Source organism: Gymnodraco acuticeps, unplaced genomic scaffold, assembly GCF_902827175.1.
Source record: "Gymnodraco acuticeps unplaced genomic scaffold, fGymAcu1.1, whole genome shotgun sequence".
Taxonomy (NCBI): Eukaryota; Metazoa; Chordata; class Actinopteri; order Perciformes; family Bathydraconidae; genus Gymnodraco; species Gymnodraco acuticeps.
The window spans coordinates 1-25,016 of NW_022990997.1; the positions used below are offsets into that span (position 1 = coordinate 1).

General features: G+C 39.9%; 1 protein-coding gene across 1 annotated transcript; it reads right to left on the reverse strand.

The window, feature by feature from the left end:
• Positions 1-210: 210 nt before the first annotated feature.
• pitrm1 (pitrilysin metallopeptidase 1) lies at positions 211-19,941 on the reverse strand (the record flags this gene model as incomplete). Its single annotated transcript, XM_034235918.1, is given in 13 exon segments — positions 211-345; positions 3,046-3,142; positions 3,787-3,900; positions 6,552-6,680; positions 7,976-8,064; positions 9,079-9,205; positions 10,342-10,502; positions 11,979-12,075; positions 13,250-13,364; positions 14,208-14,359; positions 16,988-17,094; positions 18,718-18,823; positions 19,666-19,941. Coding segments are annotated over 13 exon segments (1,476 nt in total), but the record flags the coding sequence as incomplete, so codon positions are not given.
• Between the last annotated feature and the right edge of the window lie 5,075 nt (positions 19,942-25,016).

Consider the following 25,016-nt stretch of genomic DNA (forward strand, 5'->3'; position numbering starts at 1 on the left):
GTACATATGAGATCCTAGCCTTGTCCTTGCATTGAATTGCTGTTTCTTGTTATGATTGTGTTGTAAAATATAAGATAATCTAATATCTGAAAGTCCTCATTATCCTTTACGGTCTCACAAATAAAGATATGAGACTGCTGCTGCATGCCCAGTTATTCCTCCGCCACCATCTTGCAACTATACGCATTCATTCAAACACGATGTATTCACCTTGAAGTAGTGTTTGACTTTGTCCTGCAGGAAGCGAGGGTTTTCCTTTAGAGCCTTTCTGAACTGTGTGACGCTGTCGCTGATCTGTAGCAGCTCCACCGGGTTACCGTCATGGTTCCACGACGACGCTATGTACTAGAAACACACCGGTATAATGTCAAGAGGGAGGAACAAACATGTAACAACAGCACTGAAAAAAATGTATTGGAAAACAATTAAGATTCAACTTTATTGTCATAACGAAACGGAGTTTGGCATCTGACCAGAAGTGCAAAATAGCAATGCAAGTGTCTATATCAGGGGTGTCAAACTCAAGCCCCTGACTTCATGTTATGTGGCCCCACAAGAGCTTGCAAAGAATATAGTAATAATTCCTTACATTTATTATAGCGCTTTTCCAGATGCTCAAAGCGCTTTACAAATAAACACATGTAACGGTCATGAACTGTGGACAATACCCACAGAAGTAAATTCAGGTGAAGTGTCTTGCCCAAGGACAACGGCCTGACGCAATGGCGAGTGTCGAACTGGAGTTCCCCAACACCCCCCTTGATATATAGTATGTTTATTGTACATGCCGATTTACAGAAGCACGTTGCTCATAAACTACATGTCCCACAATGCATCTCAAATTTGACCTTTTTCTCAGAATTTGACTTTTTTTACTTCAAAACATTCATTTATTCTAAGAATTTGACTTTTTTCCAAAATGTCACTTATTTCTTTTGATTTTGACTTTCTTTCAGAATTTGGCTTTTCTTTTCAAATCATTGTGACATTCTCACTGAAGAGACTTGCAATTATTTGCCCTAGACTTCTGCTTTCAGACGTAGTTAATTATGAAGTTATTACCCTATCTGATAATAATCCAATGCAAAGGCAGTAATGTCATACAATACATTATTTTATATATATTAAATATTTATATATGCATTCTTATATCGTCTTAAAGTTACAACTGGCCCATTTGAGTGCAACCATGATGCTAATGTCGCCCGTGATGAAAATGAGATTGACACCCCTGGTAGTAGTATAAGGATATGAACAGATGTATACAGTGAGGTTATATTACTTATGTACATATATATATGTAATTACAAACAAACAGATTGTAAGATTAAATATTACACCTAAAACAGATTAGTTTGGCTCTTGCTCCATCTTATTTAAAAGCTGAATTTGCAGCATGGTTTATAGTTAAATGTATATTAATGTACGAGTCGTGAGAAACACTCTAGCGTAGTACTAGCTTGGAATTGAGATCCAAAAAAATCTCGATTCACAAACGAAAAGTTGATTCACAAATGCCTGATTGAAGGTTGTGAATATTAGACAAATCCTTTACATTTCCTGTAAATCAATACAAATGTATTTTAAAAAAATGTTTAGAAGGTGTTTTACATTTCGGATTACACATGAATAACCATTGTCGATCTGTTCATACAAATATTGAGACATATTCATATTTGTTAGGGAATAATTTGCTTAGGTATTCAACCTTTTCTCTTCTCACTGTCTCTTTTCCCATGGCATAGGTCTACGGCTTTGGGTATTGCTGCTATCTCTCTATCGATTCTTTTTCGATACTTTTCTTAAAAAAAGGGAAACAGTCTTAAATGTAATTATTGTGCTTTATTTCACACCAGAACCAGAACACACACGTTTAAACAATGAGAACAATACATAACATAAATGACAATAATTCGTATTAAATAAAATGAAGCATAATCTCAAACAACCTTTTGTGTGTGTTGGCTCCCTTGGTTTGCAGGGATCTAAAACATGTCTCACAGACAGGCCTTGTGGTGTCCGTAGGCTTGCCCTCACTGTCAGAGATATAGCTCAAATACTTCATATGTCAACAGGCCGAGGCGCAGCGGCAGTTGCACTCCCACTTGCAGCCATGCTTCTCCTTTTCTCACATGCTCTGGCAGCTGGCGCGTGCTTGAGAGAGGGGAGGGACTTGGAGCGTGCTTGAGAGGGGAGGGACTTAGAGCGTGCTTGAGAGGGGAGGGACTTGGAGCGTGCTTGAGAGGGGAGGGACTTAGAGCGTGCATGAGAGAGGGGAGGGACTTAGAGCGTGCTTGAGAGAGGGGAGGGACTTAGAGCGTGCATGAGAGAGGGGAGGGACTTAGAGCGTGCTTGAGAGGGGAGGGACTTAGAGCGTGCATGAGAGAGGGGAGGGACTTAGAGCGTGCTTGAGAGAGGGGAGGGACTTAGCGCGTGCTTGAGAGGGGAGGGACTGCAGGCACGGCTGCAGTGAGTGGAAGCAGAGCGATGAACACACACGTAACAGCGCTTTCTCACAGGAGTACTTTTCCCCGTCATTCTTAAAGTACCGATACTAATGAAACGGAGGAATCGTAACGTTTTTAACGGCAGGGTATCGCGGTACCTTTCAAGTATCGGTACACCGTGCAACACTACTACACACTACCCCTCCGTTCACGCGGAGGGTCCGCCACATTAAGTGCTGTTCCAAACCAACGAGTGTGGAGCGGTGTGGAGGGGGAGTGGGCTATCAAGCCCTCAACCAGCGAGTCTGCATCGGTGCTGACTGGAGTCCGGTCTCTACCTGACCGGTCTCAACGCTGTGTGTGTCCGTCAGGAAACACGCTGTTTACAAGTAGTTCAAACATCCACTGATAAACTGCGATGTTAACAACCTCATGATAACCTCATATGTTTTGAAGCTGAGAGTGTCACTCCACGGAGTTCACTCCGTCACGGAGGGGGAGTGTGTAGGGGTAGGGTTTAGGGCGTGGTTTGGGATTGGGCCGAAGTGTCCTTTCGGTTATGAAAACAAAATGGAGGTCACAGAGAAAGTGAACTCACCGAGGCCAGAGAGAGGCCGAAGTTTGTGGACTGGTGTTTCATCTGGATCTCGATCTTATGGAGCAGAGCCTCGATCCTTTCCTCCTCAAAGCCTTTCCTGTGATGGGTTATAAATGGGGAGTGGGTCAAGTTGTTCTATTAAATATATCTTAAAGCCTTTCCTGTGATGGATTAGATACGAGGAGAGGGTCAAGTTGTTCTCTTAAATACATCTTAAAGCCTTTCCTGTGATGGATTAGATATGAGGAGAGGGTCAAGTTGTTCTCTTAAATATATCTTAAAGCCTTTCCTGTGATGGATTAGATACGAGGAGAGGGTCAAGTTGTTCTCTTAAATATATCTTAAAGCCTTTCCTGTGATGGATTAGATATGAGGAGAGGGTCAAGTTGTTCTCTTAAATATATCTTAAAGCCTTTCCTGTGATGGATTAGATATGAGGAGAGGGTCAAGTTGTTCTCTTAAATATATCTTAAAGCCTTTCCTGTGATGGATTAGATATGAGGAGAGGGTCTATGGAATGCCGTTCAAGCCAAACATTTGATTTTTGCATCAAACAAAGCAGTGCACATTGAATATCAAGGATCCGTAGAATTTTCTGAATATTGGGTTGCAGATTAGAATTTTCCAAAGGGGGGTTCGTTTAGCATGAAACACTTGAAATAACTAGTGTTGCCTTGCCTTACACATTGAATGTAAAGCCATGAAATAAAAACCATAGCCCCCGATGTGACTGCTACTCACTCTATAATGTCATCGATGGTTTCACTGATGATCTGCTTCACCCTCTCCGTGTCTTCCTCAGCCATCCCCTGCAGACCGATGCTGAACGACGCCTCTTTGGTGCTGCCATCATATCTGCACACATCATAACACACTTCAAACGCTTGTAGAGGCAGAAAGAATTTCCCAAATTGGGATGAATAAAGTATAGATTAGATTCCTTTTATTCTCACTACACAGAGTGCAGCAATTCCAAGCATTCCCGATGGAGCAATCACACATAGCAGAGAGTATAAGTATCATTTTGACAATACAAGCTAAAACTTTTAATATATAAATTGACCTAATGTCAAACTGGCTGCTTAGGTACTACTACAGTACAGTTCAAATACAGATTATTTCAGTTCATCGAAATGCTGCACCTTAATGTTTATTTTATTTTGTATTTATTTGAGTGAATACATTATTCACAGTTTAATAATAATAAAAAAATATATATATATTTTATGTTTTGTGATACGTACCAAACCGTGACCTAAAAACCGAGGTACGTACCGAACCGAAATGTTTGTGAACCGTTACACCCCTACAAAACAATATAACATTACCATACAATTACAAGAGCAATAGGGTCAAGGCAGTAACAAATGGTGAATATATCTATCCATCTCAGCTTTAAGGTGCCGCCTTGTGAACATAACTGATGAATAAATAGTCTGATAAACAAGCTTTCAATTGAACACCCTGTCCGTTTATTCCCTGTTACTGTAATTACACTTGAATCAGCTTTTAAATCGGCATACAAAATAGGACTTTCAAAAACATAACAACCAAGCTTCAGCAGCCAGATGTTGTGTAAGCGTGTGTGTGTGTGTGTGTGTGTGTGTGTGTGTGTGTGTGGTCAAAAATGATTGATCAGAACCTCTGAATTAACAAACATTGGTTCCTACTGAAATCTAAAAGGACTAATTAGCTCCTATATGGCTCTCAACAATACATGAATGAATCTGTTTAACAGCACTGCGTGAAATTCAAGCGGTGAAATCCATCAGATGAGTTGTTGTCAATTAGTTAGCTTTCCAAGTCAACCAGTGAAATCAAACTGTAACATATCCAATTTAAGTAGAAAGCCGTTTTGCTGTTGTTATGTTGTTGTTATGCTAGTAGAATCATGGGCGTCATTTCCACTGGGGACAGAGGGGACATGTCCCCCCCACTTTTCAAAATCCCATTTGTGTCCCCCCCACTTTTTAAATGTGTTTATTTATTTTTTTAACGCGAGCGGTCATCGTCAAGGAGGAGCGTCTGTGTGTGTGATGATGTGTGTGATGCACGAGCGCATCTTGTGAGAGAGAGATAGAAAGAGAGAGAGACAGAGAGTTACGGGGGTTGTTGTTAGCATTTGGTGCTAGCTCGGAGCTAACGGAGATTAGAAGCTGTTTCATCAATAAGGAGAGGGAGAGCTCTTTCCTGTCGGACTTTGAGAGAGAGAGAGAGAGAGAGAGAGAGAGAGAGAGAGAGAGAGAGAGAGAGAGAGAGAGAGAGAGAGAGCCAGAGAGAGAGAGCGAGAGCGAGAGCGAGAGCGAGAAAGAGCGAGAGAGAGAGAGAGAGAGAGTTACGGGGGTTGTTGTTAGCATTTGGTGCTAGCTCGGAGCTAGCTCAGAGCTAACGGAGATTCGAAGCTGTTTCAACAATAAGGTGAGGGAGAGCTCTCTCCTGTGGGACTGAGAGATAACGTCAGCTCAGAGAGGTAAAGGACTCTGAGTGATTAGATTGTAAATTGTAGTCTAAGTTATCTCAGTGGGTCTCAAACTGTTTGGTCATCTACAAAACAAATATTTCCATCTATGTAATATTAGTTGTATATAAAATAAGTTAAGAAATCCTTCCAATGTGTACTATAGGTCAGTACAAAAATAAAAAACACAGTTTGAAAGGAGAGTGGTTAGTAAAATATGCAAAAATAAAAAGAAAGAATGCAGACTAGGTAAGATAAAGATAGGAGAGAGGAGTTGATCAATGATGTGTTATTGGCTGTGAGCATATTCTAATGGTTTTTTGATTATTGAAATATATACAGTTCTGTTTCATTTGAGTGTTGAGAGCTGTATCCATAAATCTCTTAATGTTGCCCTCAAAGTGCACCAGATTGATGCATTCAACTTCAATTTAAAGAAAACAAATCTTCCCGGGTGCATGCCCCCGGACCCCCCTAGACTAGAGGATGTGAGGTCATCACAAATAAAACAGGTTCACATGGATAGGATACTAGATAAGTGTGCACACTCATTATATACACTACACATTTTTCTTGGATTTGTTAACACGATAGTCCCCAATATATTTGTAGAAAGGCGGGAAATGGAATTAAATTGAGAAAATGTTTAATTGCGGAGGACCCCCTGTTTTGTGTCCCCCCCACTTCTCAAACCAAAGTTACACCTTTGAGTAGAATAGAATATATCTTTGCCATCATACAAAGTACAGCGACATGTCTTTGGCAACTCTCACTGCAGTAAAAAATAGACATAATAAATAAGTGGTAAAAGCAGAGGTAGTAGCGATGACAGTGCAACGAGATACAATTCAATGTGCATATTTACACTATATGATTAAAATAGCCATAAGTATGTCTACATAGTAATAATAATAGATTTAATTTGTTAGCGCTTTTACAGGTGCTCAAAGATGCTTTACAGATATAGTGAAGGGAAAAGAAAAGGAAGGAACAACAAATAAATATATAGTTGAAGTTAAAGTCAAATAGTAGTGCTCGTTGTGCTCACCCTGCGACGGAGGAGAAGTCGGTCCCGATGTTGGGTTCGATGAGAGCTTTGTAGAACGGAGAGTTTGGTCCAGACATCATGAGAGAGGACAGCAGGCTGAGCGTGAACCCTTCAAACGTGTCCGTGATGCTGCAGAGGAACCAGGACGTTAACAAGCAAACTCAAAGAATCACTTTTTTAAGAGGAGAAGTGGCAAATAAGGTATTTTTATTGAGGAAGAAACCCCTTGAAAAGCCGTCAAAAGACTGGCGTTTTAGGCCATTTCAAAATAAAAAAGCCACTGCTCTTCGTTGGTTTTGTGGTTTCTGACTCGCTTCAATTCCTTTCTTAACAAATGCGAGGCTCTATTTCTTTTTTGCATTGATCAATATATATTTGCTATCCATGCAGGCATCAAACAAACTGACATAAACCTGATCTATCCAACGAACTTACAAAAACAACTTGCATAATAATTCTAGGCGAGTATTAAAAAGAGCTCACGGTCAAAAGACTTCTTCCTCATCTAACCTTCAGTAATCACCTGCGTCTCCATTGTCCTGCTCTATATGGATATCATCGTCATATCTTGCATAATCACAGCCTCAGAGCATATCTAAGGACAGGTTCATATTTGGCAAATATAATCTAAAACATCAGAGAAAGGATCAAACAATAATAATCTGGTTAAAGTACAAATGGCTCCAGCACTATTTTAGCCACTGTAAACAAGGACATGAGGAGAAACAGAGGATGCAGTGGCTTCAGATTCTAATCAATGCCAAAGAAAGTTTGAGTACCACAGCAGGAGAAGTTTTTAAAAGCTGCAATAGAATTCGGATTAGGATGAAACCCTCTTTAATGGTCACCATGCAGAGCACACAGCACACAGTGAAATGTGTTCTCTGCTTTTAACCCATCCTAGCACCAGGAGTCTAGCACTAGGAGCAGTGGGGGGTGTCTGGTGCCTTGCTCAAGGGCACCACGGCAGGGCAGGAGGTGAACTGGGACCTCTCCAAGTAGCAGTCCACACTCCATATTTTAGGTCTGGTCGGGGACTTGAACCGGAGACCCTACAGCTCCCAGTCCAAGCCCCTACTGACTGAGCCACTGCCGGACATTATATGCAATCCATCTTTTACTTCTTCCTCCTCATCCAACCATCTTCACCTGTGATCCCAATGTTCTGCTCAACACATACATGTCATATCCAGTTTAACACAGCCTGATTGCATGATGTAAAGACAGCAGGGGGAGACTCTTGCCTTTTTAACTAATATACAAGACTAATCCTGTCCAGGACTATACAAACCACTGATAACAAGTCTCAAACAAACGGATCAGGAGAAACAGAGGATGCAGTATCTGTGGAATATCATAAATGCCGTCCTACCAATGTCTCTGTGAAAGACAGGAGGAAATCTAAAGAGACAAAGTGTCCTTACTCTCCCAGCAGGAAGCTCACACACAGCGTGTCCTGCCTCTTTGGGTCTGGAGCCATGGCATCAGGGCCGCAGGTCACATGGTCTTCTCTCTGGGGGGAAAACCACACCGAGTATTGAACGTATTTCCACTTATAAATTATAAAACAATAGAACTATGCATGCAAGTGAGAATTTAATACATGATGGGTTTGAATCAGTGTTTCTCAAACGTTTCCATACCAAGGACCACTTAACCAATAAAAAAACACTCACGGACCACCTAACTCCACAAATATTCAAAATCACATCGTTTTTCTAGAACAGATTACAAATCGCCTGAAAATGGGACAAACAGGTGGCAACATGTGTGACGAAGGTGTTGCGCTCGGCTATATCATGCGATCGAAAGTTAAACTTAAGCTCGCTCCATTGCGGAGATATTCCCGCGAGAGTGCGGAAAACTTTTATTTATTTATTTCAAATGTTACCAATATACTCACGGACCACTAGGGGGTGCTCACAGACCACAGATGGTCCGCGGACCACACTTTGCGAAGCACTGGTTTAAATGATTCAATTCTTAGTATATTTACACTCTAATACAGGGGTGTTCAAACTACGGCCCGCGGACCTTTTTGAATCGGCCAAAATTCAAAAAGTATAATGGAGAATGGCTCACAAATTAAACTTGTGCTCGTCTTATATTGCACTTCTTAAATATAAAAATATATTACACAGTAGTATTCATGTAGACCACTTTTCTAATAAATTCAGTCAATTAAAGTTGTATACATTTTCTAACATATCTTAGTTGATAAGAAAAAAGCCCAATGACTTATTTACAACAAGCTTGAAATACACCCTTCATATTTCCCTTAATGTAATCAATCTGAAGCTTCTGTTTCAAGGGATGAGCTGCCAACACTCACGAGCATAGTTTACTTACATTTAATTAATTTTGCTAACTTATAACTGAACTTATGAGGCGATATACCTCTACTGAGTGGCCCAGCCCTTCATATATTTTTCATGTGGCCCTCGGTGAAAAGGTTTGGACACCCCTGGTTTAAATGATTACATTGATAGTATCTCAACACTGTAATATGTGTGCGTTGTGAGCTTACAGGGCTGCTCCAGTGTGGCTGTGACGGGACCTCTGTGTTCGGGTTGATGCGCTCAAACCTGGACAGAGCTTCCTCTTCGATCTGCTTCAGATGCTGCTCCAGAGGCAGATCTCCATATGAGAAGAACCTGAAAGACGGATTTAAGACTCTCTCAGTGTGTGTTCTCATTTCTGTATGTGTCGCTTAATGGTTTAGCATTTACACGGGAACGCCAACGAACCGAATTCGATATCAAAAAAGTCTTCCGTTCACACAGATACGGCTCAAGAAACGTGTCCCTTCACACGAGACCGCTCGACCCGCTGGAGACGCTGTAGTACATATGCCGGGCCTGTAAGTGGCGCTGTACTTGTATACACAAAATACACCAAAAGCAGCGAGCATGGTTGCCATGGTTGCCCTTCTGTTTATGCCCCGCGGTGGATTTAACAACATGTAGTTCTCCATGTCCACTTGTTGCTGATGGTTGTGGTAGAGGAGCTGTAGATTTTGCACTAACATCTGTAGCATGGTCAGTAGCAGTAGCTGCTGACAGTAGCTGCTGACAGTAGCTACTGACGTCTTTGGGTTCAAGAAAAGCGCTATAGAAATATAATTTATTATTATTATTAGATCTATCCACCTTGGGACCGGTTATCGTTTGCGGGGTCCGTTTCCGCAGTTACGTTACGGCGTCGTGTGAACGCAAGGGCTATACGAAAGAGAAAAGTAGCGGATACAACCTTCTCGTTCCCGTGTAAACAGCACCTTAAGCTAATGCAGTAAGAGTTTGCATCTTCATGGTTGATTGCATTAATTGTAATAATAATATTAATTGTATAGCGCTTTTCCCTAGTGCTCAAAGATGCTTTACATAAAATCAGAAACGGAAAACAGTACATAGACGAAAAAACATGAACAGTAGTCCTAATCTAATGTGATGCATGTGTTTGTTTTATTATTAATTATAGTTGATAGGATTGTGTTACATGCATGTAACATTTTGAAAGCAGCATGGATACTGTCCTGTAATGACAACACATGAGTGTATTTATAAGGAAGATATACATATTAGTTTTCCTTTATAAGATGGATGGTTAGGGGAATGGTCTGGCACTGTTTCAAATGTTTCTCTGACACCATAACATGGGATTATGCTGTAATCAAAGTACATTTCAGCTATCCTGTGAGTGTGTGTGTGTGTGTGTGTGTGTGTGTGTGTGTGTGTGTGTGTGTGTGTGTGTGTGTGTGTGTGTGTGTGTGTGTGTGTGTGTGTGTGTGTACCTGGCGTTGCTGGGGTGGTAGTGTGTGGCGTGGAACTGTTTGAGTTGCTCCCAGGTGAGGTCGGGGATGTCGAGCGGCTCTCCTCCCGACACCACAGAGTACGTGTGGTCCGGGAACAGCTTGTTCTGGAGGTGCTGCGCGTACACACGCTCGTTCTCTGACTGTAGAACACACAACGAATACACTCTTAAATACACTATTTCATATTCTCACACAGGCCAGGCGTTACTAGCTCCGAGAGAGATAGCGTAAACACGCAAACGGAGATAGTAGTTTAAGTGTACACACGCTTGTTTTCTGAAGGGTTAATTCTATCCTCTGTCCTTCTACTTGTTTCAGTTTAAGATCATCTACAAACAGTGTCTGTTCTTGCTTCCCTTGTGTAGCCTTGCTTTTTTGAGGTCATTTTGTTCAAGGAGAGCACAATATTATTGTTTTCAATAGAGGTTAGAGAGTGATGCATTAACTTAAAGTAGGACATGTTTAAGTTAAAGCACCTTACATACAGTGGGGCAAAAAAGTATTTAGTCAGCCACCAATTGTGCAAGTTCTCCCACTTAAAAAGATGAGGCCTGTAATTTTCATCCTAGGTACACTTCAACTATGAGAGACAGGATGGGGGGAAAGCATCCAGGAAATTGTAGGATTTTTAATGAATTAATTGGTAAATTCCTCGGTAAAATAAGTATTTGGTCACCTACAAACAAACAAGATGTCTGGCTCTCACAGACCTGTAACTTCTTCTTTAAGAGCCTCCTCTGTCCTCCACTTGTTAACTGTATTAATGGCACCTGTTTGAACTCGTTATCAGTATAAAAGACACCTGTCCACAACCTCAAACAGTCACACTCCAAACTCCACTATGGCCAAGACCAAAGAGCTGTCAAAGGACACCAGAAACAAAATGGTAGACCTGCACCAGGCTGGGAAGACTGCATCTGCAATAGGTAAGCAGCTTGGTGTGAAGAAATCAACTGTGGGAGCAATTATTAGAAAATGGAAGACATACAAGACCACTGATAATCTCCCTCGATCTGGGGCTCCACGCAAGATCTCACCCCGTGGGGTCAAAATGATCACAAGAACGGTGAGCAAAGATCCCAGAACCACACGGGGGGACCTAGTCAATGACCTGCAGAGAGCTGGGACCAAAGTAACAAATCTTTGGAGGGAGTTGAAAGTCCGTGTTTCCCAGCGACAGCCCCAAAACATCACTGCTCTAGAGGAGATCTGCATGGAGGAATGGGCCAACATACCAGCAACAGTGTGTGGAAACCTTGTGAAGACTTACAGAAAACGTTTGACCTCTGTCATTGCCAACAAAGGGTATATAACAAAGTATTGAGATGAACTTTTGTTATTGACCAAATACTTATTTTCCACCATCATTTGCAAATAAATTCTTTAAAAATCAGACAATGTGATTTTCTTTCTCATTCTGTCTCTCATAGTTGAAGTGTACCTAGGATGAAAAGTACAGGCCTCTCTCATCTTTTTAAGTGGGAGAACTTGCACAATTGGTGGCTGACTAAATACTTTTTTGCCCCACTGTACCTCTGTGTGTAAAAACAATGAGATCATTATAGAGAAGGGATCATTTCTATGCATATAAAATGTGAATGTGATTGTTGACTTACAAAAGCGCCCTTCATCTCATTGAACACGACTCCTTTAAACACCAGAGGGGTGCTGCGATCTTTGGGGTCTTCATGCTCCAGCCTCCAGCCCTCCTGCCTGCAAAATAATCAGATCAGTGTGAAGGTTACAGACCTGCAAAGTGAGATTTGCTAGCTGTAAGTGACCTGGCTGTTTATTACAATCACAAGTAAGTCAAGTTAAAGGGGACCTATCATGCAAAATGCACTTTGTGATGTCTTTTATTCATCAATATGTGTCCCCGGTGTGTCGGGGAACTCACGCAGCGTCAGAAAATAAAACCCTCTCTCTTTTCCTCCGTACCCAAATCTCTAAAAACGGGGGAACAACGGAGCTGATCCAGATTTGCGTCCGATAAGACGTAATATAAGAAATGTGGACCCACGGCCCAATCAGAAACGTTGCTATCAGAAACAATGCCCGACTGTTTTGGACGTAATATGGTCGGTGTTTACATTAGCATGGCTAACACTCAGAGCTAACCTGTACTGGAGAGCATGTGTGTGAAGAAGCAGGAAGTAAAAAGGAACTCACCTTGTGGTATAACCGGCAAGAGAGAAAGCCTTTGAGCTCCAGACTGTTTCAGAGAGAATCCTTGATAATAGGGCTGCTCAATTAAATCGTATTTGAATCACAATTACGATTTTGGCTTGCACCGATTATGAAAACAACATAATCGAAATATAACGAATATTTATTAAAAAAATGTATTGGTTTTTCAGTTGAATTATACTTAAAGTTCAGGGTAATCAACTGTTAAAAACATACTGATCAATTTTCTTTTTCAATAAATGGATGTTTTTAAAGTAAACGGATAATCGTTTTTAATAATCGTGATATCAATTATTGACCCAAATAATCGAGATTATGATTTTTGCCATAATCGAGCAGCCCTACTTGATAATCCATGATATGGCATTTCATCACGGCAGTATTTAGTTTAGATAGTAGCTGCCGGGTCCCGCATGAGCTCAGCCCCCTCCTCTTTAAAGCTTTATACCCCAAATCAGCACTTTTGAAACAGGAAGTGAAATAGAGGGATATGAGGCACGGCTAGAATGGGTGATCTGTTTGGTATTTTGAGCAAAACACTTCATAGACATGTTTTTTATAGATTTCTATATATCTGAGACCTATGCTATTGCCTAAAAACAGCATGATAGGTGACCTTTAAGTTGACTTTGCCTACCTGTTGTATAGAATAACACCTCAGCTTGAGCATTGTGACTTTGCAACCATAGTCAAAACTCACCAGAAATCCTGCTCTCGTAAACAAGGGAAGAAAACTGCATCCAGATACACCGAAAGAAGATTCTGGAAGTCTTTCCCATTTTGTGTTGAGAACGGATACATGGTGTAGTCACTGGCTGCAAAACAACAAACAGGCATTTTTTTTCTTCTCATATTTGAAGTAAAAAATAAGGTACCTTTTCATTTAAATAATCAAAACTATACAGAAATTCTACAAGAATGCACGAGCAATAGAAGACAAAGTGACCTGGGGGGACAGAGCCTTCTCCGTCGCTGCCCCCTCCCTCTGGAACTCACTCCCACAACCCATCAGAGACTGCACTGACCCCCCCACCTTCAAACAACTCACCTCTTCAATCTGGCTTTTAATGTGTGATTGTTTTTGTATTATTTGACTTTAACTATATATTTATTTGTTGTTCCTTTATTTTATTTTAACTATATCTGTAAAGCGTCTTTGAGCACCTGTAAAAGCGCCAACAAATTAAATCTATTATTATTATTAAGTGTAGCATATGTGTAAACAACAGACACGTTTACATGCAACCACTCTCATTTGTAATCACTATAATAAAACTTAAGGAAGTCCAAACATGATACATGGGACCAATAAACCTCTGGTAAACTCAAAACTTTGGATACGTGAGCTTCGCCACCTCCTTTGCTCACAGACTCAGAGGTCAGTGTGTATTTCCCATGTTCCCCTTTAAACTGTGGGTTTTCTCTGGAAGTGTTTCCTTGTACGATGTGAGGGTCTAAGGACAGAGGGTCTAAGGACAGAGGGTCTAAGGACAGAGGGTGTCGTTTTTCTCATACTGATATTCTGCAGAAACTGTGCTGTTGTATTTGCTGTAAAGTGTCTCTACTGTAGGCTATTTTTTATTTTATGTACAGCACTTTGGCTCGACCAAAGATCGTTTAAAAATGTGCTATATAAATAAAACTTGATTTCTCCGTACCTGTGAAGGCGTTCATGAAGGTGGACAGGGAGCGTGTGAGCATCTTGAAGAAAGGGTCTCTGCACGGATACTTCTCAGATCCACACAGCACCGTGTGCTCCAGGATGTGAGGGACCCCGGTGCTGTCCATGGGGGTCGTTCTGAGCTGGACACTGAAGAACAAAAAGCATCACATTTATAGAATAGAATACTTTATTGTCATCATGCAGGAACAATGAGATGAGTAGAGCTACTGAAATATAAAAAAACAAGAGACGTACAAAACTCAGGAGAAGACAACATACAAACAACAAGCATTCATACTTCGATATGCAGATACAGTTAAAGTGCAGGAATATATCGGTTTAAGTCAAATATATATCTTTGTACACGGTTTAAGACAGCGTTTTTCAAAGTGGGGGCCCCGACCCCCCGGGGGGCCGCCAGGGGAGTCACGCAAAGTTTTTTAAAGTTACATTTTTTTTTGATTTGTAGTAATGCTGTCAAAATTATCGCGTTAACGGCGGTAATTAATTTTTTGAATTAATCGCGTTAAAATATTTAACGCATTTAACGCATGTGCAGAATGGCCCGCCCCATATGTGCCACCAGTGGCAGCGCCAGGGTATGGCTGGGGTAGGCTACACCCATACCAAGAAATGGCTTAGCCCCACCATGAAAAATGATGTTAAAGGCGGCAAAATAAAGTCTGCCAACTCGCGCCGAGTAAATTGCACAGACAGCAGTTAGTAAGATTGATTTCAGCAGCCACGGTTTTGAAACCTTTTGTCACGTAGTGATCGTCTTCTCAATAGAACATCTTTGATAACGGCGTGGTGTCGTGTTGTTGCAGGAAGTCCGGACGGAAAATACTTTTGCTGTAGTACAGGGGTGCACATAACTGGTACGCAGGTTATGTGCGTAATCTGAAATGCGTACCGTCACTTGTGTTACAAAGCGCATTTGCGTACCGATGTACTTGTGAAGCTTTTCCAGAAGGCGGTTAGATCACCGGACGACAGAGTCGGTCTCCGTGTGCACAGACAGGGCTGCTGTTAACGTCGGTCTGTACAACGGAACTGTGCCAAAACTACGCCAACCGGCTGCGGAGGAAGACTCTCCTCCTCCTCCTCCCCCCCCCCCCTCCTCCTCCCCCCCCCCCCCCCCCCCCCCGCTTCACTGGAGAACTGCGCTAAAACAGCTGATCACAACGTTCACACTCTGTGGTCACGAAGTACTCCACTAGCCCCCCTCTGTCGACTTTCCTGAAGTACTCCCCCGTTGATAGAAATCAACACGTAATGAAATAAGACCCCACGGTTTGATGATTGATAGGTGTGTGGGCTGTCTTTCATTTTGACACGCAGAAACATGTTATAATAAACATAGATACTGTATGTTAAATGGATATATCCGCCTTCTTTCATTTATCTTTCCATTCCCACAACAATATACATAAAGAAATGGCATATTTTGGACATAGTTCGAATGGTGATTAATCTGATTAATTCATTTTTAAGCTGTGATTAATCTGATTAAAAATTGTAATCGTTTGACAGCCCTAGTTTTTATTAATAACTACATATCTATCAATCTATGTGTCCTTTGATGCCAATCTTTCAATATTTTTTACTTATTCATATATATTTGTTTCTTTTAAATCACACGACCGCCCTTCAAGCCAATCAGAATTGAGCTATCGCTACTGAGAGTGAAACTGAGTATCTGCTCAGCTTTTGGAGCAAGTGAGAGCTAGTGAATATTTCACTCTGCAGCTGGATGAGAGCACGTATGTAGCAAATATTGATGTTTATATATATGAATATAAACATGTTTATTGTTAATATTACTGTTGAATATTATATATAATATTATTAAGGCATAAGTCGCTTTCAAAAATGCTAAAAAGATATGTTTATTGTTCATATTACTGTTCAAAATTATATAATATTATAAAGACAGAAATCACTTTAAAAATATGTTTACTGTTGATATTACTGTTTAATATTGTGTTAAGAATGTTTATAACAGAAGACACAATCAATGTAATGAATGACAAACAAAAGATAAATACAAAACATTTTTAGAAGAATAACTGATTATTAATTATTAATACAAATATATATTAAGAACATGTATTCAGCTGTATGATTAATTTGTCATATTCTCCATCATAATGTACTCATCATTTAAAAAAACAATTGCAACAGGGGGGATAATGCTATATGGGGGTCCTTGGCATGGCAATATATCATATAATAACGTATTTCAAAGTCATGCTGTGACTGTAGTGAGAGTGTTACATTTCTCACACTTGACCATGTTAAAGATCTGTTGTCATGTATGAATATTAGTATTTGGAGCTGCTGGAACACATTTAAACAACCCTGAATCTAGAAACTACATTTCCCATGATGCACCTGGTGTGCTGCTCATCCTCCCTGACCTCAGAATCATTGTTTTGGCTGTGCGTCATTATAGTATTTCTCATTGGAAGTGTTGCCGGGTAAATCATTGTTTCAGAGGGTCACATGATCTTTAGCCAGTTTCTACGAGTCTTAGTTCGTAACTCCATCATATACAATGTTACACAAAGCCCACTGAGACACTCCTGTTTTGTGATATTGGGCTATACAAATAAAGTTTGAAGTTGTACACGGTTTAAGATGCAGCTGTAGTGCAATAGCGTATTTCAAAGTCATGCTGTGACTGTAGAGGGAGTGTTACGTTTCTCACACTTGACCATGTTAAAGCTCTGTTGTCATATAGAAGTATTTGGAGCTGATGAAACACAAACAAACCTGAAGAGGTTATTGGCGTCATCTCTGGCCGCATGCAGGTACTGAGCCCCAGTTTTATCATGAGTCAACTTCACTGCTGTGAGAAACAAGTCCGGGACCACCACAACCTGGGAGAACAGGATTAGAAAGTGAAATGACATTTTGTTTTAAGGTTCAAGGCCTCCGACACTGAATCAAGCTTTTTACTAAGTGGTGTTACTAGAAGGTCAATCAAATCATACTGAGACAGTCAACCACAAAACAAATTCACAGTACATCCTTCGTGTCTGATAACTTATTATTCCCCAGATACGATATACTTTATTGTCCCTGTAAGGACATTTGTTCTGGACAGTTCCGCATACATGTACACAAACATAGTAAACATTAAAATTAGGGATGCTCCGATCGAGATCGGCCGATACTCACTCTCTACCGATCGATCGGTGCTCTCTAAACATGCCGATCGCGAGAGCCGATCGCATGACGTAAAATACATGACACTTTTCTCTGTGTGCGGCAAAACAAGCTCGCCAGAATGGCTTCACCGGTCTGGCATTATTTTAATGTCCGAAAAATACAGTAAAATAGCGGAATGCAACGTGTGTGAAGCAGAAATCCTGCAGCTCCGCCCGCCGGACCGGGGAGCGAAACACACAAGAGTTAGACCTAACACACTTAGCTATTTTATCTACCTCTGGAACTAGCTAAACTAGTTATTATAAATATATGTATTCTTCATTGTCGGGTCACTTATTACTGGATCAGCTGCATGAGATACTGACAGGCTGTCAGGAGAGAGAGAGAGGGGGGGGAGAGAGCGCTTCCGCTCATTTCTCCCGTGTTATTATCCAAAGTGAATGTAAACTTGAATAATGTACTTCATTTGAATGTAATAATTAAGTTGATTGTTGTTTGTGGAAGCTCCAGTGAATGAGCATTAACTGAGTTTAAACATCACTTTAAATGGAAGATTTAAAGTGATGTTTAAATCTTCCATTTAGGCCCCGCCCACTCGATCGGATCGGCGATCGGTATCGGCCGATACTGATTCCGGCCCCGAAATTGTCGATCGGAGCATCCCTAATTAAAATACATACACATATCATCAGTCATACACCGTTTGAACAAACGCAATACACAGACGCACATACTGACAATGGCGACCTATTCTTTCACACACAGTGACGTCACAGCTACCCACAATGCAACGCGCGCCATATATTTTTTTATAAAGACGCCATTTTCCTGGAGGTGCAAAAATCCTGGCAAGCTAATATAAACAGCTAGCTAACGTAGCCAGGCAGAGCGCACTAGGTTTTTTTTCTGAATTAACGACCGAAGAAATCGCTGCATGTCTTCGGATTACATCTCTGGACTTGAGGGGTGTGCTCTAGGTCGTCACCAGCGTAAACTAGAGCTGTGTGGGTTGTTGGATGTACAATGTATGGAATTACGACCCTCAAAAGTGGCCTTCGGTCGATTTTGGCATCTACGTCTATCTTCTGGAATGATATTCTGTATGCACCTTGCGTGAAATGGTTGATACCGGAAGTACGGTGTCGCCCTCGGCCCAAAACCCGTATGTGTGTGTGAAAGAATTGCACAACCCTCAAGGCCAACATTTAGATGCATTTAGCCATCCACAGTGTTCATACAACTTGACTTTATAATCCCTAAATTATACAACCTTTAGTGAAGCATAAGTGGAGATGATAGAAGTAACTTTTAAATGAAGGAAATAAGCGTACTTCTCTGACTGTAAAGCCGTGGATTTTCTGTCCTGCTTGGTACTGACAGGCCCTCTCTTGTGCTTTGGTGCTCTTCAGCCTCCATGTGTGCTGCTGTCCATTGAAACTGCAAAGAAAAAAAGGTAATTGTACAATGAATAATTCACCAATCTTTGTACAAACTTATGCAGATATCTCGATATTGTATAGCATTGAATATCGTATGTATTGCATGACATTTCCACACAGAAGGATATGTTTCATCTTACATCGCAAACAATGCATTTCCAGATTGTGCATTGATTTCAGAGCATATGCAAAAAGACATTACTTCGTTGAATATCTGGTTTATTATTAAGTGACACATTCCCACAGCAGGAGAACACTTTATAATGATGGTTAAGCTTAATTGGGAGTTTCCTAAATATTGCAAACGTCCATGTGGACCTTGAGGTTTAAAGCCCTAAAGATACGAGATACATAAATGGGGAATGAACAAGAACTGTGAGGATATTATTTCATCTATTATTGCATTCACAGAGTGTCCATTTCAGACCATATGTTAATATACAATTCATTATTAAACAATACATGTCTACATGTGATAAAAAAGGAAGGTCATATAAACAAACCGGCGTGCAACACCAATAAAGGCTCAGGTGAAACTGTTAGCAATATTTATTTCAAACTACAGTAACTAAAAACGTTTCTTCTGAATGTTTAAAACATATTTATAAACAGTAAGGTTAGTTGTTAGTTAGGCTGTTTCATCAGTTTAAATGCTAACCCATGTCCCATTTCTACAAAGTCAGAGCCCCGTGTTATCTTAAATATCACACAATATCCAGTCACGTTGTCGCAGACAGTCAGTTAATGTTGGCTTGACACTACCAAGTCAACAACATACACAATGAGCATTTATTTTATTAAAAATAACCCATGTGTGTGTAAGCTAACTTGCTAACTTACCTCAGATATCTAAGTTTCTGGAGCACTCCCTTCGTTTGCCGAAACATGGCTTTGTCAGTGGCGAAATGATTAGTCTCCAAGTGTATTCGGCTTTTAAAATAACACTTTTGTAATTAAATATTGTCAATAATTCCACATTATTTCGTTTCGCATATCAGGTCATGCTGTGTGTTGGACAGTTAACACATTGGTTAGTTGCACACGTAAAACATGGCCGCCACAGCCGCGCAGATCGTAGATCTAACAGCTTATGTATGCGCAGTTACCATGGCAGTTACACCCATCCGTATGTAATGTAACTCTAAACTGAGCATTTTTCGACAACCGTACGCGGATCATTCCACCTACAAATATGCTTGCTTCTGATTGGTCGAGACGAATGAAAAGCAGATTTGATTGGCTCAACGAAATATCACCAAACCATCCATGACCGCTGTGTGGAGTTTTTGAAGGGCAGCAATATTTGTTTACGTATTAAAACCCAGTATAAAACTTTAACTTCGTCCAACTTCAAACGTAACGTTATTAATTTAAAAAGAATCCAAGGATTTGATCTTCCGTTATTTTTCTTAAATTGTAATTATGTTTCTTATCCAGCAGATAGCGCTAAAAGATCATATTTGGCCAATCACATTAGTATGTTGGTGAGTAACTTTGTTGGGGATGCTTTTTCCTATTTATTCCACACTCAGATCCCAAAATACGAGAAAAGTGGGAAATACATGTAAGGTAACAGGTTACATACACATGTTAAAGTGCAACTAAATCATCTTCACTGTGCATTGGTCCCCCACATTTATTTCTAACTCATATTTTCCATCACATTCAAATACATAATTATTACGAAGACTGTTCAGTGTTGCTAAGCAACTTTTATATTTGCTATTACATTGCATCTTTTGAAGGGTAGACCTTGAAAACTGAATAAAGAATCTACTTTTCAAAGTACGTTTTTTTCTATTAGCATCATTTGTTGGTGCATTTCATAGTTATTGTGTTTGGTTTGGTATGCTGAGAGTTTGGCTCTTTATTATGAACAAAGTATGTGCTGTCTGTTCGCTTAGGCATCTTTCTTTAGCTGGTATCATCTTTGTGACATATGTAACATCAATTCAATTGATGTTTTCTGTGTATAAACGTTATCCTTTTGTAAGGTGGCTCGTCTTTTGCATTCTGCATTTCCAGACCAGTATTGTCATGTGAGAGCGAGTCTTCTCCATCATATCCATCAGTCTGGTTTCTGTGAAGCAAGGAGCAGGTGAACCCGCCGGAGAAGCAGGGATGCACAATGTGTCAGCCTTTCATTCTTCCAGTATATTGATTTGTACTATACGTTTGTTTATTGTATTTGTATTGTTTTATTATTAAAGTGTCTACAGTGTATTTCATATACTGTGCATATTTCCACTATCTATACACTGCACTGAAACACTTTTCTTGCACTTCTGGTTGAATACTAAATGCACGTAACTCTCCCAGTATACTGCAGTAAAGGTGAAAATCATCAGATATAATCTAAATCTAATGTATGTATGTTGGAGTCTCTGCCATAGAGATCTGCACCGATGAGTTAGATAGATGGATGGATAGCTAGATAGATAGATAGATAGATAGATATAAAGATAGATAGATATAGATAGATATATAGATAGATAGATAGATATAAAGATAGATATAGATAGATATATATATAAAGATAGATTTAGATAGATAGATAGATGGATATATAGATAGATAGATATATAGATAGATAGATGGATAGATAGATAGATGGATAGGGACGTGTTTTTGTTACAGGACCAGTGAGTTCAACATTAAAATACAAATACTTAAAAAGTAGAATAGACTTCCTCCTCCTTCCGTGCAGAAACCACTCGTCTTGTATCAACTTCATCAGCAGACTGCCTTTTCTGTTCAGTTATTTATTTGATTGTCTATTTCTAAATATCTATTGAGGCACCCACGGTCATCCCTTATGTTTCCCCTGACAGCATGTGGGAGATTTTCCAGCAGCATGAATAGGAAACCTTGGTGAGGAGGAATGAGGGCTTTTTTCAGAGCCAGCATCCTCCAACATGTGAGCTCCAGTCTGCATGTTCATTATCTGCAGAGACCTTGAAGACACAAAGCAGAGAAACAGGCTGTGAAATATTCACCTTTAAATCCTGATTACAAGCAGAGCAAAACGCGGCGATGATGTGATATTTCAGTGGAATTTAAGTTGTTCAAGGATTATTTTTTAGGCAAAATTGACAACTATTTGATATATTATTGTATTTGAATCAGTATCAGAAATACTTTTAAAGTCCCAGGGGGAAATCGTTTTGTGTGACAGTTGACCCATTTAATAATCAGGGTTCATACACTTTTTCACCAATGATTTTCAATGACTTTTCCATGACTTCTCAATGACCTTTACCTAATTTTCCATGACCAACATTTTTTTACCACTGAAAATCTTTTATTTGAACATGGAACAGGAACATAAGGTCTGCATATGAAACATGTTGTGCCTATCTAAAACAAATCAAATAGTAGGCTTACTAGCTTCTACAGGATAAGCAACTGCAGTCAGGGAGGCAAACTCATCAGGTATGAAAAAGGTGACAAGGATCCGAGCCCCCCCCCCCCCCGGAATATCGGCTTTAAAATGAGGAACAGAGGATGTTAGCAGTCAGAACAACTAAAGCAGCAGGTAATAATAACAGAAACGCCAAAGAGTCACATCTAATAGAAATATATAAAAGCATTTATTTTAATTGTGTAGCAGTCAGTTTATAATTCTGGCAGCACTGTTGAGCATTTTGAAAATGTATTGTCATGCCTCTGCAAGGCTTAGTCTTTCTATCTTTATAGCCAGTCGTGTAAAGTAACTAAGTTCATAAACTCAACAAGTACTATACGTGGGTACAATTTTGAGATACTTGTACTTTCAATGTTTTGCTACTTTGTTCTTCTACTCCTCTACAGTTCAGAGGTAGATGGTGTACTTTTCCTCCACTACATGTATTTAATCCCTTTAGTTACTTCACAGATCTGGATGAATGATGTGAAATATAATCAAGTGTTAACTCAGACTGTAGTTCCACCTGGAGTAAATTCTCAAGCTACCCTGCAGTATACAAAGTCATTCAAACTAGCTGCACCTTCACCAGCTTTGAGAACACTTTAATGATCAATCATTATAAAACATATCATATATATTATTCTGAAATGGACCAATCTGCACAACGACTAGTTTTACTGTCACTACTTTCACTATATTTTGATGAGAATACTTTTCTACTTTTACTTGAGGAACGTTTTGAATGCAGGACTTTTACTGTGATAGAGTATTCCTACACTCTGGTACTTCTACTTTTACTGAAGTACAATACCTGAGTACTTCTACTTTTACTCAAGTACAATATCTGAGTACTATACTTTTATTAAGTACAAGATCTGAGTACTTCTACTTTTACTCTAGCACAATATCTATACTTATACCACCTCTGTTTATAGCCTATGAAACAAAAAATTAGAAAACGAAGGCTAAAACTAACGTTAGCAGATAGTGAATGTATGCTAGCTAGCTCAACGATTCCTTAAATAATATTGCGACAGAAAAACGTTCCAGTGCACATCACGCTCTGCTCTGAACGGCCCGTTCTAACAGCTGTTCACCAGCGGCTCAGTCTGTGCCACAGTGACTCCGCACAGTTAACGAACGCAATGTAGATAATGTAGCTGACCCTCATCCCGGAGCAGCAGAGTTCATCCGACAGGCAGGAAGACTCGAGCACACAGCTCACGCTTCATATATTAAATAAATAAATAAAAAATAACACCATGCGCGTCATGATGGCACATAACAGCTCGCGACCGCAGATGATTTCGGCGATTAGATCAAATGTAAATTATATTTGACGCAACTTTAGTTATATTTCCATGACTTTTCCAAAACTTTGGGAAAAATATTGTTTTCCATAACTTTTCCAGGGCCTGAAATTTTCATTTTGAATTTCCATGACTTTTCCAGGTTTTCAATGACCGTACGAACCCTGAATAATGAATAAACTTGAATAAAGGAAAATAAGAAAAAACTATACAATTAAAATTAAATACAACAATAAAATAGTATGTGAACATATATTCATTTCACATCAAATTAATACTCTTAATCTTAATTGCAAAACTGTTTTGTCACAGCTGAAGAGAGTACAGAGGTTTTACACAAGTTCAAATAAATAATCAAATTATTTATCTACAGGAGGCGAAAGAGCACTTCGGCAGCGTGCATCTTGCCTCGTTAAATTAATGAAGATGCAGCAGGACGTAATGCAAGGATTAAAGGATCAATCAAAAGTTCTTACGAGAGTTCGAAGAGTTTTATTTCGACACGTTCTGTAAAGCACACTTCCTGCTGTTTTACAGTAACCTACAAATGTTCTTGTTTTATGGATACAACCATTTTTTTTTACTGTTATTGTCATAGGATTATACTGCCATGTGAACAATTAGCAAAACAACTTGGAAAAGTCATTTCATGGTGACTTTAAGGGCAACTGAAGGATCACATAAGCCTCTATGGAGGTCGCTCCTAAAGCCCTTATTTGAATAAAGCAGTACATATGGAGGTCAAGCTGTAAACAAGGCTGTGTAACATGACACACAAACAGCACATCCTCAACTGTGTAATGCAGAAATAATGTCCGAAACACACTTTAACACGAGGGGAAATGAGTTACTCTGTTGTCAGGGATGTGAGTTACTTGGTGTTGATGTGCTCCTTCCTCCGGGTAATCCTCAGGTCTGTACTGTCCAGACGCTGCTTCATCCAGGCTTAAGCTATCCATCAGTGTCAGATGGAAAACAAAAGCCTGGCTTCTCACTTCTGTCTCTCACAGCTCTGTTATCCAGCGCTGGCAGCACATTCACCTGTTATGGATGTCTGAGTTTAAGGCATGGCTGTACATAGAGTTCTGTCCAATATATGATACTCAATGATATACTCACCTGCAGCTGCGCAGTAGTGCAAGTGAGTTAACACCATTTTTAGGGGAACTGTAATAGTCTAAAAGCTGAATCTGCATCTCTTAGATTACATGCATGTGTATTTATTTGGTCACGTCTGCTACTCATAGATGTTTATATGCAGAATTTTGCACTAGATGTCACCTGATTTTTCACAAAGGAGAAAACAGCGCACACTCAGGGTTAGCTTTCTTCAACTTTTTTTTCACCCCTGGACAAATTTATACCAAATCTCAGTTCCAGTGACTTTAATTAACCCTTAAATTATTTCTGTATCCAGTCATTTGACAGGCGTGGGTAGTGTTATACAGGTCTTATAATGGTTGAACATGGGTGTA